This window comes from Cataglyphis hispanica, chromosome 3 (genome assembly GCF_021464435.1).
Source record: "Cataglyphis hispanica isolate Lineage 1 chromosome 3, ULB_Chis1_1.0, whole genome shotgun sequence".
NCBI classification, from domain to species: domain Eukaryota; kingdom Metazoa; phylum Arthropoda; class Insecta; order Hymenoptera; family Formicidae; genus Cataglyphis; species Cataglyphis hispanica.
In genome coordinates, this window is record NC_065956.1 from 8,467,750 (window position 1) to 8,483,974 (window position 16,225).

At 36.7% G+C, this 16,225-nt stretch overlaps 1 protein-coding gene across 2 annotated transcripts in view; it reads left to right on the plus strand.

Annotated features, from left to right (window-relative positions):
- The window catches only part of LOC126848246 (uncharacterized), a 362,696-nt gene that overhangs the window by 95,408 nt on the left and 251,063 nt on the right, over positions 1-16,225 (plus strand). Inside the window, exons 1-2 of one of the 2 annotated variants that reach the window (XM_050588999.1) lie at positions 11,529-12,012; positions 12,446-12,487. The exons of the other annotated variant lie outside the window; for it this stretch is intronic. Of the exons in view, the coding sequence (XP_050444956.1) occupies positions 12,008-12,012; positions 12,446-12,487 (47 nt within the window). The 5' untranslated portion in view covers positions 11,529-12,007. Of the gene's footprint in view, positions 1-11,528; positions 12,013-12,445; positions 12,488-16,225 lie in introns of those variants that run through there. 2 annotated transcript variants of the gene reach the window in all.

The window sequence follows — 16,225 nt, forward strand, 5'->3', positions numbered from 1 at the left end:
GGTGTTTCATGATTCCTAGAGAGACGGCTTCTCCACCATCTTGTTATTTGGGCGCAGTGCATTGTACTTTTTTTTATGCAGGCTGCCTCTCAAAATTATTAAATATTCTTCATATATACTTTATTATATATCAACATTTTTTTATCTTTTTAATAAATCAAAATCATGTCTTTTATAATTTTGCAAATCTCAATATTTTATAAAATGTCAGCATCCTTTTTATCTATAGATTTTTTAAGCAATTTTGAGAAAAGTGTTGTGTTTAATAAAACTCAATTTGATAAGGTATAGCACTTAATTATCGAAAAATAAATACGTCAATGATTTTGACGATTATTTTTGATTATTTTCGTGTTATTCTACTTGCTTCTAAATTTTTGTCAAAAAATCTATCAACTCCTTTTGTATACAGATATACGTTCTCTCAAATTTTGTTATATTCTAATCTAATTTAATATATTTCATTAGGAATCGTCTTTTGATAAATGCGTTTTATTTTAATATATTTTTTTCTAATATATTTATTTCTATGTTTGTTGAGTTCTTTGTTAAAATCTTCATTCGAGAGCTACAATATTAAAAGCACGTGGATTGCAACTGCGATAATCGTCTTTATTATGTTTCATTATATCGCGACCCTAGTTTTTTGTCCTCGAGAACGCGAATGGATAAGCCTCGCCCGTCAAATTACATCAAGATCATCGTGAAGCCTTTACAGAACCTCGACTAGGGATAATTTGATGCGACGGGACAGCGGATTGAGTTATTAGATTGGGCTCCCCGCCCAATCCTATCTCGATAGAGAACGACAGCTATTAACGCGCGTCCATCTTTCGTGTGCGAGTGAGAGGAGAGGCGCGTGCGTATGCATCGCGCACATGCACGCGTGCACGAAGTCGATCCCGTGACCGCCGCCGCCGGTCTCCGCTTTCCCACGAACGTCCCACGTGGCTCGGAGAAGACGAAGAGGAATACGCGGAGGGCTAATCCGCTTAGATCTCGTCCGACACGTAACGTCTCGCTTGAACGTCTGACACGCAATCACGCGGCTCGGCACGCCTGCGTGTGCGGCGAACCGCCACCGACCGCACGGTGGAAATCGTGGAAAATTGTGATTTGCACGCCCGTCACACGCCGGTTTCGGCCGATGATTCATCGAGTAATATTATATGTAAGAGAGAAAAAAGAAAAAGAAACTAAGAGAAGGGACTAATTTCAAGAAGCACTTTCTGGATATGAGAGCACGTATTATGTCGCTGACGAATGGGATGTGTATTAATGCATCAACAGACCTCGTAATTGATTCTGCGCACTATTAGGGCGCACTATTCTTTGATTATATCATAAAGCAAGAGATTGCTCTGGGATTGAACTACTATTCTGAAACGATTCTCTTGAAGACATAAATCGAATAAACAATATATTTTTGCATTTTCAATGTTAAAATAATTTTCAATTTCTTACAGTTTCATTTATTATTAACAATTAATACAAGCGAGAAAATGAATATTCCGATAATTAGCTCTCGATGTGTTGAATTTGCTGAATTTTTAATTAAATTATCCCCCTTCCCTTATTTTCTCCAACATAGAGATCTACCGAGTTTTTGTATACGCAAAATGCAATTTCGCGTTCGTTAGAGTCGATCCCCATTGAAAATTTTGTTAATTAAAAATTATTATTTCGGACGTTGTTTTGAACAAGTGCGTCGCGTTGTCGAGAGAGAGAACCGCATTTCAGCACCGATACGGTCGCCACCGGTGGCTGATCATCAAATATTTTTCTGAGGGAGAGCGTTATTAGTGGACCTCAATATCCTGCACCAACCGGTGCCCTCGGGGTGTTCCGCACAGTTTGATGCCGGATATGAGCAACCAATGTCACGATCCTGACGACGATGATAGAAGCAACGACGATACGAGCCAAACTTTCGCTCTGACCACTCTGGCAGCTGTCGTTCGCTCTCGCGAGGGTGCGAAGTTATTCTTAGAATTAATCGGCTTTTCGGGCGTGCCCGTCTTTTGTGTCAATTGCTTTTTCACTTACGCATTATATTTTTTGAGGATTTGTATAAGATTCGTAAAAACGCGAAATAGACTAATATAGAAATTGAATATAGCATGCAAACACTGGGTATGTATCGTAAAATGAAAGACCATATTCTGATCTGTGTTACACAACAGTTAAAAATCCGAAAGCTACCAATATATTCCATATCGTGTAATGCTAAAATAATCAGATCATGGTTGAACATACATGCCATATCGTACTCGCTAATTATATGGTACACGTTAATTACGTATAATTTCTCCGTATTTACCAATCTCATGATAAGCCGATCCCACTACGTTTCCCATCCGATCAACCCGTGTTCCTGCTTATAATGCCATCCGGGATTCTCAAACATTCGTCAAACACTTTGTATCATAGCATTGCATGAGAAAGAAAAATATGATGGTAAATTCATTTTTGTCAAAATTTATCATCAAAGATTCGATGTGTATTTTTGTCAATTGAAGCTCTAGAAATATCAATTCAATTCACGTAAAAAGTAAATTTGATCATTAAAAGTTTAAATTATCAAAAAGTTTAAATTTTATTATTAAAAATTTTATCATTTATAATTTAAGTACACTTTCAGAACTGACTTATTGATACATCAAACAAATCGTATCGATCGCATATCTTTATATACGTGTCACTGTTAAAACACACGATGAAAACACCAAAGTTAATTGTCACATGTACCCTTACTTTGCTTTTAAACGCGCAAACAAAACAACGAACCGTAAACAATGGCTGACGATCAGTTGAGAACTGCTTCCACTTGCGGGCATGATTGGCGCATGCGTTTCAAAATTAAGAGTCGTTAGTTGGATAACTATCGACTGGCAAAATAGCCGCATGCGTACAGGAAATGGATCGGCAACGGAGCGAAGCGGCGAGACCCACGTTTCCGGCCGCCTCTCTCTCTCTCTCTCTCTCTCTCTCTCCTCTCTCTCATTGCTCGATCACAAGGCCCGCCGTGAATATTGTATATGGCAAACGCGTGTCGACTTCCATCTACTCGCGTGTATACATATATCTATAGAAAAGGGAGATATATAGGCACGCCTTTGCGTTTCACGCGTCGGTTCACGTCGCGCCTGGGCGGCCGGTTTATATCGACACTGATGTCTCAATTAGAAGCAGCTGGCCTCCCCCTTCTCCCGGAAGGGGGGCCCGTCTGGTTCCCGCGCGCGGCTCCGGAGTGCCCATTAAGGGAGTCCTTCCTTAACCCTATGATTTTGCTCGCCCTCCCGCGGAGCCCTGTAATTAGCGATCGGATATCGACGTTAGTATGCGGCGCGTCGACGACGAGGAAAAAGAGAAAAGAAATAAATAAACACCAGGAAGAGGATGTATCTCGGACGTTCGTCTCGTGTCGGTGCGTGTGAAATGAAAAGGAAGTCTTGCGCCAAAATTGTAATTAATATCGCCGAACACGTTGCACAACTCGTCGATTTTGTAAAGGGCAAGAGGAAAAATTGAAGAAAAACAAGTACTACTTTAATTCTAATGTAAATTTTGTTATGTAATTTACGTAATTTTAATCAATATTTATTAAGAGTTATGTCTTAAAGTAAGTTTTATAAATTCCTTTTAATTTTAAAAAATCCGATTGTGTAAATAAAAAACAAAAATATATTCATGTATAAATTTCTAAATAAATAACGATTAATTTATAGATGTGTGTGGAGAAAAGATAAGTCTTTTATCATTATATATATATATCTTATTCTTATTGTTAGTTTAATCGAGAATAAATGAAGATTGCGAGAAAGAAAAATGAATACTGCGGAAAAGAAAAAGTACGCATGTGTGCAAATAAAAGTGAAATGTGCGCAAATAAAAGCGGAATAAAAGCGTTTTGGGGAAATTTGCAAGCGCTGCCGAATTACGTTTAAGTTGAGCGAAAGGCGAGCTTTCGCCACAGCAGTAAAGTATTTATCCGGCTCGTTTGTCCGACACGAGAGAGGCTCGCGTGTCGAGAATAATCAGCCGCGATAAAACGTCAATGAAACTTTGCGGCTTTACCGTCGATTAAAACGGTTATTACGACCGATGTATAGTGAAACACGGTCGCACCATTGCTCACTTATATTATGCAGTCGCTGTCGACGCTGTGCACGCGCGATAAATACAAACATATGGTTCGCTTTCACGGAATACAATCGTTTTAAGTGCACACAACGGAGATTAAAAAAATTGTTTGTACAACAATAAAACGATAATAATAATTGCACTATTTTTTTCTCAAATATAAATATTATTTTTAGACTTTTTAGGTGTAGCGCTCGAAGTAACAACTGAGAGAGCTAAAATTGACATAGATAACTGATATATTTTTATCTTTTCGTAATAATAAAAAATAAAAACTATATTTTATCAAAGCTGATTTTTATTGAAAAATTTTGATCTAAAACGCGAAATAATATCTTTCCTTTACATGCTTAACGTTCTTCAAAACATTTTCCTCGCATTTTAAATTATTTACTGTTGTGTTAGCTAGAGAGTTTACAAATTCTAATTGAAATATCTCAGTCCGTCACTGTTTCGACTTTTATATGATGCTTAAGGTATTAAATATGAATATGCGACGGCTGAGATTGCAATTAGAGGCAAATCCGTTATGCAATTTGCGGAATTATTTCCGGACGTTACATTGGCCACACGTAGAGCAGATATAATGGGTGCAGAGAGCTAATGGAAGAGAGAGAGAGAGAGAGAGAGAGAGGGAGAGAGGGTGCGGTCGCGGCTATCGAGGTCGGACCGAAATGCAAAGCCGCTAATCTGATTCGGAAGGCGGTGTAGCTTCTAGCCCGGTAGCTTCATCTGGCCCGATGTGGCACGCGGATTCCCGTCAATTATACATTATAAACAGTCATAAATATGCAAACTCGCCGCACCGTGCTGGCGTCTGCTACGGAGGTGCGGCGATTGCGACCGTCGTCGTCTCACCGCGAGCATCTCCCACGCGGATTTGCAGCTTCGCTTTCTGAGTGTTTACGTAAAAGCCGCCGCGCGATCATGAGATGGTTCGTATTACTATATAACTAACACCTGTGTCCAAACAAAAGCCTTGGCGCTTGGGATTACATCCTAGAATCCTGTCTTAATTCCGACGACAGATTCTTCGGAATTTGAAGCTGATAACGACTAGATAAAACTGAATATTGAATATTTTTATAATGAAATCCTTCCGGGATTAAATATTTTTATAATTAAAAGATTTCTGAAAAAGCGTTCACTTAAATTATTACAGAAGAAGAGATTTTATTGTTTAAATGTTTGTATAATAAATTTTCTCCATAAATTTTCTCCGCGCGCAGAGAGAGAAATTAAGCGCGCTTAATTTAGAAGACATATGTATATAAGATGTTTAGAGAGTTAATCTCGATAACGGGAGTTTAATCATGTAGACACTCCTCGCTTCTGTGTTTCAATCAGCTTATCCGGATAAACTCGTGCCATGAATCACATAAACAAATTTATATACACAGATCGTAAGATCGTATACTCATATAACGAAAAATATATGCGACAATATATTATGTAGTAATGAATTTAATCATCTTTGTGAATACATCAATTATTCGATAATTAAATATAGTATCTTCGCAATCGCGTTTTTTTTTTGTTGTTATTGTTAAATTAACATCCTCTAAATTAATCTTCAAACTAATTTAAAAATTTACCTTAGCCGAAACTGCAACTGTCATATGTTCGTGGTCTACATAAAGACAAATTATAAACGACATTATTTTTATGACGCCAACTAGAACGCAACAAATATACTTCCAGCAACAGTTTCTCTTTAACATAAAAGTTGCCGTGTCGTGCTTGCAATAACTCAACTAGGTGTAATTTGCGCTATTAAAGACGCTGTAATTCCCCGCGCTACCGGTTTTTATGTTATTAATTTCATCTCTGCCGCTCGTGCGTGCATCGTAAAAGATTCCGATCGTACTTGAAATCTTAACGGGAGTGAGTTACGCCCCGTGCTCTCGTGAGTTTGTTTTTGCAATCCCGCAAAATTCCATCGTTTTCTGAAAACCCCGCGGCATTTCTCCCAGTGAGACCATCATGGAATCCGAATCAGCTCGCTATCTCGATGAAATGATACGGCAATACACGCGATTTCGCCATCGTCCACGCGAGTTTCGCGCAATTACGTGGCGGCGCCCGCGAGAGCTCGAAAGCAACGAACGGTTCTGTGCTTCTGCGTGTGTGTGTACGTGTGTATGGTCACAAATGGCTAATTTTCTCGTTAGCGACGACGACCGTGTCCGACACGATCTTCCACGGTGAATCCAGTCCGTGTTGCTGCTGGTCGTTTTAGAACTGCTTACACGACGCTTACGCGGGTGGAAAGTTAGCTGACGTTGCCCGAGGGGCTCTTTGATGATTTTTATTTCCGCGAAATACGAGAGAGACACAATTCCAAGTAATTAATTTGCCTCTAAAAATTTATAGTAAGATTAAACTATCGCGGAAGAATATTTATTTTCATACAGATAAAAATGTAATTTTATATTTTTGCGTAATATATATATGATTATTGCGCATATAATAAATTTTTTATTTGTGTTTACTAATTTTATGTAAATTATATTTTGTTTAATTTCTATAATGCACATGTATATGTATATGTGAGAAAGATATATTATCATTTGTGATCTCTGTATAATATATGTAATATAATAAAAAATAGACACATTATAAAATTTTTTAAAAGGTTTGTATTAATTTTAAAAGGTATATAATTTTTATCGTTCTCTCATAAAGGACTTTCATCGTAAATGAGATAAAGCTATCATTCTATCTATCTATGATAACTTTAGCCTCTCCTTACGAATTTGCGGTCCTTCGTTTCGCACCAAACGATCCTATTGGGAAAGCGAACGATCGGAAACGTCACCTCGTGCGAGCAACAATGGGAGTCTGCGACGAGAACTTTAGATGGAACGACTAACAAACTTTGCGGTCAGTCGCCGGCTTTACCGCAAATTCACTTCGCGGACAACGAGCGCGGTTACGACGTAACACACAGTCGATAGCATTTTATTTATCTTTCGAATTAGAAGTTTAAAATTTGACTCATCGTGTCCCACAAATTTCTCTTAATTTCCTTGATGGTTAATTGATGAAAAGCAATTAGACTAAATCAATAAATAAGTCCTATTTATAGTTACATTACTATAGTCGTAGAAAATAAAATAATAGAATAACAATGTACTTTTTAATTATATAACTATATTTCTATATAAATTATATTATAACTTTCTAAGATCTGACCTAATGACTTAAAGATCTTAGAATGTCAATATTATGTTCAATATATGAATAATAAAAAATTTAGTCTTTTAATAAATTTATTTTAATTGATTAATTAGAGTTGTATGAAGTTTAATATCATTTATACTCACACGCGATAGCTTTGCGAAATTGTATTAATTTTGTCAGTGACAAATTCAAATCAATGACTTTGATCAAGTCGCTCTATTACTTCGCCCTGCAATCGTTTTATTCGGCAGGCTACTACATCAAAGTTGAACTGGTTACCCCGATACGTCGTCGGCTAACCGGTCAAGAGATCGCGGAATCGATATATCGAGAAGGGGGGTTGAATTTCTCAAGAGATCACTCGCCTCTTCTGAAAGAGCCACACTTTTACCTTGATCTTGATCACGGATCATTGCGGGCTTCAAAGAGGATCGGCGAACGCACGCGAGATTTCGAACGGAAGGCCGGTCGATCAAACGGGTAGGCCGGACGAATTACAGCCGGTTCAATAGCCCGATAAAGGGATAAAGCTATCCCTTAGATGAAGGCGACATCGAGATGTTCTCTCTGATCTCGTTCGACGGCAACGACTGATAAGTGGATAAAGAGGCTCGGGAAGAGATCGAGTGTCTTGAAAGCACGCTTAGATTAAAGAGACAAGAATGACAGGAAAGAAAAACGACGGAAGTACATTCGCGCGAATGTCTATCTACGATCGCGCCCCTGCAAAGCTCGTTAAGCATTGACAGAAAGTTACAAACACAAATAACAAGTTCGCGCTTTCGTTGTTTGTTCGCTTAATACGTTCCGAAAATTTGTCCGTAAACGAGATTTGCGTAAGGGGGGACAACAGTTTCCTCGCACAAAGGCGTTTACCACTTCTCACTGTTCTAATTTACGCGATTGTTAGGTTTCATGGAACAAAGGTGGAACGTAATAATTAGAAATTTTCAAACTTACTGCAACGATTAAGCTACGTCATTATTCAGCAAATTCTTGGTTACAATTATAACTTATGCAAATTATTTTGAGATAAGAATAGAACAGTATTCATTTATCTAGATAAAAGAAAATGTTTTTTTGATAATCGCATTATATCGTTTTATAAATTATTTTTTTACGCTCTTAAAGAATATTTCACGTACAGAGCGTGGAGATATATAAAGTCTCAAGTTTCAGAGTTTTGCCTTGGCCTTCCTGTCTCTGGCACTTCGATAAAATCGGCGTGTCAAAAGAATCTACGACGAAAATGCAGTCCGATGGATGGAAGGGTTGCGAAAAAATGTGCGGTCGTTTGCGACATTCCCTTCAAAATTTTCGCTACAAGAGTGCCATAACGGAAAATTCACAGCCGCTGTCGGAAATGAGAGAGCGCGAGCGAATTCCGGAAGGATCCCGGCGGGACGAAATTTCTAACGTCTCGCCTCGTCTATTTGTTCGTCCTTTTGCTCCAGCACCCGATGGAAACCCGTTGGCCGACGACCAAATTGCGTAACTCTCGCGAGAATGTCGCGAAGAGAGACCCGGAAGTTGGAAAGAGCAAAACCGGAGGCGAGGGAGGGAGGGAGGAAAAGGACGGAAAGGGGTGGAGGCGACGAGAGCGGAGTGCCGGGTGATGTTTGATCTCTCCGTTGAGAATATGGAGGGCGGTGAGGGTGCTCGGATGGATCGGCGTCAAAGTGAGGCAGCCTGATGTATATGCATGCTACTCCCGGGTCAGCGCGGGATGGCCCAAATTACCATAAACATGCTAGATAGTAGGCTAACTGCCGTTGTTCCCCCCGTCTCGTTCCCGTCGTCACCCTCGCCCTTAGTCTGGTGGTAAGGTCTATCCCCTTCGATTTGGCAGACGTCGTAGTCGATTCGTGACCCTCCGCCTTGTCTCGACATCGGTATGCGAATGTCTTGCTGCATCCCTTTGTGTTCACTTTATGGCGTTCTCGATATGGTAAAGACGATCTACCAGTGAGAGCTGCCGAATCGATACACACTTTTTTTATAATATCTTCTCATTACAAATATAAATATAATGTGTAATTGATGATATAAAATATTTACAAATATAATAAATAGAATAAATAAATAAAATGTAACACGCGATAAGAATGTAATATATAACATAAATTTCTTAAGGAAAATACGTTGATTGCAGAAACTCTCGTTTCTTTTGTCTGTGTGTGTGTGAAAATATTAAAAATATAATTTTATAGACATCGTGTACATACAATACATGTTAGAAAAATGTATTCAATCATTTAGTACGGAAGGACGTCTGCGTTTTTTAACGGGGATTTTTCGGTTGCGATTCTATCGAGAAAATCCATGCATTTGGTTGCGGGATGGAAGGAAGCGGTTTTGACGTTCGTTTTGCACGGTGGATTTACCGATGCGTTATTTCGCAAATGGCTCGCCATTTGTCGCTCTCGCAGCTCGGACCTCGACTCGCACTATGTCATATCACGCCTGGCTTCGTGTATCCAATGCGCGAGTGTTTTTTCTATTTCCTAGCCATCTCGCATCTGTTGGCTGTTAACCTGCGCTTTTATCGTTGGGAGATTTTGATTCGTCATAAATCTTTTCATCATTTATCGTTCATTTATTTATTACCTACATTTATTGACCGATCGTTTATAACCGTTTGAACTTTGGGCATTTAATCAATAAAATAAAATTTCTTCTTTTTCTCTAAGAAATTACCACTATCATTAATGAGAATCGATATTAATTATGTGATAAAAAGTATAAGTTTTAAAAAATGGATAAATAAAAGTGAGAAAAATTTATTTAACAAAATTTATTCTTGAAACTTTTCTCCGTATTGATATTAAAAATTTCTCATACAATTTTGAATTAGATATTTCACGATATTATCTTAGTATTTTCTTGTTCTTGCTTCTAATTTGCATGATGACATTAGCATTGCAGAAAATTTTCATATAATTTGTACAAAGTATTTTTGTAAAAGCGTCAACAATTATGATTTTATTGTTAGATTTATTATGTTATGATTACATGTATAGTTTCTCTCTAATATTAATTATAGTTAAATTATTAAGAAAAATTTAAAGAATTTTTAAACAATTAGACTTTTTAAAGAATTTATGTTAAATGCGTATATAAAATTGTAAATACCAGTATTTTCCACGCGGTTTTTTTTTGCACAGAAGTCGCAAATAAAAATCAACGCACAAAAAGACATTAGTGAGCGTTAAATAATTCGCATGACAACAAGATATATATATATATATATATATATATATATATATATATATATCATAACTATGTGTGATCTTGACATTCCGTGACGTAAGAGCAAGCTCGTGTTTACACGCAGTCACCTTGTTGTCATTCGCAGGGCGAGACTCGGACGGGAAGGTAGTCGGTTTAAGACACTCCGTGTGGTGTCATATTATTTTCCGAAACGCAATCACTTTCTATCATTATTACAATTTGCAATAATCGATTCACACGCAAACATCGCGACACGCAACTCATTAATTCCCGCGACAAAGGACACATAAGATCGCAGTGATAATTATTTGATTCGAATAACGAAAGAGCATGATGTCGGCTTTAAATACACGTGATTTACGCTTTCGAAACGCACGTACTTATTTTCGGACATTGCGTTTTAATTAACTGTTGACTTAAAATTTTCATTATCGTGCAAAATGAAGAGAAAGAGAGAGAGAGAGAGAGAGAAAGAGTTGCCAGTTGCTAGTTTCAAACTATTCGATCATTAGTCGAATGTCACTGATAGAAAACGCCGGATTGATTCGGAACCGAGCGACGTCTATATTTATTCAATTTATAAGTGAAGTCATAATTAGAATCAATATTTAATCGCGTAGCATAAATTCTGCATATATACATCGGTGATATGTTAAAACGCGCATTTGCATGATTTATTTTTTATTTCGATGAATCTTTTACGCGAGCAAAAGCAACGATTATCATATTTTCCAGTATTTTACTCCGCGAAAATGTATCTCTTTAATCTGAACCCTCTATTATTTATTCACTTATATCATTGTACAGTAGAATAATCGTATTAAAACGAGAGACTGTATCATTTCTTATTCAAAGTGTGGAAAGTAGACGAAAGTGTGGTTAGGAGCAACAGGTGCAGCATCGCTGCGACGCGAGGCGCGAGCCGCGCGAGGCAGCGCGAAGCGACGCGGCAACTTCACGTGTCACACAATTTTTGGACGCCATTCCGCCCTTCGAGGTTCCTCGTCCCGATAATTTACGTCGCGTGTGCGAATTCGCAGCTTCGTTGACCGTGATATATTCGCGTTATTCTTTCGCCATGATGTAGCGAAGTGCCGCGCGTTTTGTAATAATATCGCGATTAATATCGGGAGTGTCGTGCAAAGTGTCGCGCGAGTGTAGTGATTAGTGCACGCCATCATAACCTATCGAAACGTTTTCGCGAGTGATTGTATGCGAGTGAGTGCCAATGAAGAAGCAATAGAGCAGGAGGAGGCTGCGCGTTTTGTAATAATATCGCGATTCATATCGGGAGTGGTGTATAAAAAGACGATTGTAATGATTAGCATGCGCGATTATAATCTATCGAACTGCGTCTTCGCGAGTGAATGAATGTGCGTGCCATGAAGAAGCAGGAGAAGAGGAAGAGGAGGAGGAGGCCAAGGAGGCATCGGGCAACGGCAGAGCAATCATGAGGTGATTACTTATTATTTATTACTCGTAATGGTAAAAAAGGCTTATTCTTTTCCGCATGATATTTTTAGCATCAATGTTTATAATTTACTTAAATATATTTATATATATAAAATATTTTATATTGTTTTGAGATATAAATTTAAAATATTTTATATTTTATATTATACTCATATATAAATGTATGTATGCGTGTGTAGAGATAGATGAAATATTTTCAAAATACGTTTGAAATTTTTAACTAATCAGATTATTTACATAAAGAAATTAGATATCAAAACTTATCAAAATATGTACCCCTGTGAAATTTTTTTTTTTTTTTAAATTATTTCTTCATTTAGGCGCGAAAATTTTGATATACGCAGTAATCATTTTAAAAAATATTTTATTAATTTGGTGCTGTTATATATAATTTGAATATATTTATAATTTACAGATCAATGTTTCATTTATCATTCTGCCGCTGCGCATCATATGGGTGAGTGTTTCATATTTTTTTTTGTTTCACTTTTCTATTATTTCATTCAATTTATAAATCCCCCTTCTTATCGATTAGTATATATGTCATATGTATTGGAGAACGTCGTTCATTATTGATTAGGTCAATAAACGAAATTCTTTCATAACGACAAGTAAAGTTAAATCAACAGTTTTCAAATCTAGTCTCTTTTATTAAAATTATATTATTTTTATGTTAAGAAAAATTATATTGCACAATTATCATTAACAATTTTATCATTATTAATTTTATACAAATAAAAAATTATTATATACAATTTTCTTTCTACTATCAACTATTTTAATAGAACTTGTATTATTATAAATTTTTAGAAAATTTATTAATTTCTTTACAATACATAATGTGCAATATGAGCATAGAATATTATATTTTAAAAATAAAAGAGATAGAAATACAAGAGAGAGAGGTGTTTCATGCAATAATAAAATTGCTGCAGTCAATAAAATTACATATTATTTGCGCCAAATTTATTTCACTTTATTGCCCGGATTTTCTTTAAAATATCGTCGTTTTTCTTAAAAACAATCATTTTATCATATATAATTCATCGGTAAGAGAAGCAGCTTACCATGATCTAAGTGAAAATCTAAGAGTATCTCCTCGAGGATCTGATCGAGGATCGATACTTGAACACGATCAGTTGCACGACAGAGACTGCGAAATCGCTGGAGGGTAGTTAATTTTACGTTGATGGCACGCTGCAATCCGATCTCGACGATCAACGAGAAATTCTGACCAGTTAGAGTACGATATGTGCTGCTGTTGATCGGATAACACTGTGTCTGCCTGTCAGGATGTCGGGACTGAATTCTGTCTGTTTCGCGGTCACTACGTCGAGGCTTAGCAAATTCCAGATACCGAACATAGGAATATATCTGGGAATAGCAAGCATCAGCTATAAGTGTACTGTTGTTAACAAGATGAAAAGTAATAGCATTTATGATACAGGTTATCCGAAAAACTCCTCGCATATTTTGATAATATAGATTGAATTTCAAATAAATTTTTTAACAACATGAGAAATATTAATAATTGAAAATTATTTAAAAATCTTTTTTTTAGAATTTTTGTATTTGAGATAGATAATCTTAACAGGAAATTAATTACAGGATTATGCTTTGTATAAAAAGTTTGCAAAAAAATACTTTTTGTTTTAATGTCAATTATCAAAATTTCTTATGTTAAGAAATTTATTTAAAATTTATCCTATTTTATCACACGAAATATACAGATAAATTTAAAACACATTCTTTATTAAGAACAAATTATAATCAGCTTATTTAAGTAATAATTTAATCTAAAAAATAATTGACTTATAGACTAAATATCTATATACATATAATATATGTTTTCAAATTCTTTATTGTATTTATCTTTTTTGCACGGAGAGAATGATTAATCGGCTGTTTCGATCTTTTGCCTAATTATTTGATAAAATTCTATTAAAAATTTGAATAACGAGAGACTTGTACATTGTATAGAATTAACATGCGCCGAGGGTGTTGAAACGAGATGACTTTATCAGGGGAGGTCGAGCGAGGGAAAGTGAAAGAGTAGATTTACCGAAAGTTCAATTATCGCGTTATCCTGATATCTTTTTTTCGGCACCGCGGATTTACACCGCGTTGGACAAAAGCTTCTTGGGTCTCGGGCTTATCGGCGAATAAAAAGGCGGTTATCTGCGCACACGTACGCACACGCGAGCATCAACCACATCGAGATTTCAGATAACGTTTTAATAGGATTAGAAGGTGATTGTGCTCAGTCGTCGTCGTCCAAATAGTTGTCCTTTGCTCGGTGGCGACCTTCAATTTTTTTAGGCGATACGATAAAGGTTTCCCGCTATACGTCATTTTCTTGGAATTCTAATGTGTAGACTATTTTGTAAAAACACAAATTATTTAGATTGAAATCGTACGATATCGTTAAAATATAGGGGAAAGATTCCAAGCATAAAATATTTTCAATTATAATATTTTGTGAATATAATGATGCCAAATTTTATAAATAAATAAATTATAAATATAGACTTATATGTACCTAATAATAGAATAAATATTGAAGATATATTAGATAATAATAATAATTTCACGGTTTTTATAAGATTATTTATTAATAAATAATAACCGGACATTATACAATTGATAGTTTATTGTATCGTGCCACTTATTTCGAAGGTTTATGCTAAAGTTTTCTTACTCCATTTAACTATTATAAATATTAAATACTTTTTTTGAAAAAATGGAAAAATCTTTTTTTCATTTTTATCGCCAAGAAGAAAAAATCGCGTCTCAAATAAAAACGAATTCTCGAGCCATTTCGGGAAGCATATTTCGATCATTCGCGAGAAAAGCGAACGTAGCCGAATAGATTTCCGAGCCGGTCAGAAAAGGGACTTGGAGGAATGCAATTTTTCCCGGATCTACTTTGAACATTTCGCGTCGTTTGACTGATAAACTTCTTCGTCAAGCCTGCCTAGACACCAAGTAATATGATCGATATACATTATTCTTCTGCGATCGCAGTAGCAGTATCGCCACGGTCATTATGGATCATATTGTCGAAGTAACATGAATGTCAGAAATGAAATTAGACCCGAAATTTAATCAGTAAATAAAGTCTTCATCACCGGTTGAAGAGAAAGCTACAAGAAGAGAGATGAAGAAGAAAGGCAATTAATCCGCAGGAAAGAAAACTCGGAGAAAAAAGTAAAAGAAGGGAACGACAGGACGAAGAGGTTTGCGATCAATTGTAAAGTGTCTTTGGGAGCAGGATAACTAAGAAAGATAGAGTAAAAAGAAAGAAAAAATATGATAGCAAAGGAAAGAAGGGTAGAAAGGGGCTGAAAGTAGAGATCTGATATCTGCCGTTCACGGCGAGGCCGGGAACTTTTAAAAGTTATTTAAATTAAATAGACTGCGAAGCCGCGCCGCGGGGAAGAGAAGGTGAGAGAGATAGAGAAGTATCATGAGAACGAGATAAGAGTTGATTGCGAGAGACATGAGAAGATAGTCTCGACGGTATTGATAACGACAACATATCTGGGTGAAAAGTAAGCAACGAGGAAAGCGAAAGTGCGTGATCCCCACGATTCTCCCCCCCCCCTTTCTTTCTCTCTCTATCTTTTAATGATTTCGTATCTTCAGGGCACGAATACGCGGGAAAGGGGTGGGGATATCCCTGAAAGAGACGCGAAGGGTTTCCCTTCGCACTTGTTATCTCGTATCTCGTTTCGTTCTTTTCGATCTCTCGGAAAACGTAAAGGGGATGTGGGAGAATACGGAGAAGTCCGATAATAACTCCCCTTAATGCTTTTTTACTAGCACATCCTTTCCAGATGGGAACGGCCGTTAATATTCGTGAAACTGCCGTTCTTGGCGGTGTTTCCTTCGACGTTTTACACAGAATTACAAGAGGGTCGGTGATTCTTTGTGGGTTGTGTGTGTGTGTTCGCTCTATGGTGAATTCCTGCGATTCTCTTCGAAAAAGCGCTCAAAATCCATCGCTAGCGGCAAAATGATGAGGGATTATAAATCTTATAAATTGCCTATGAATCGCTCGTCAGGAATTTTAAATGGCGATGTTAGCTCATGAGAATCGCATATCATAAATTGCGATAGAATCGAGGAATCTCTCGCCTATATAAAATTTAATTTTTTTTTCTTATAATGTAAGAGTTATATAAAAATTAATTAT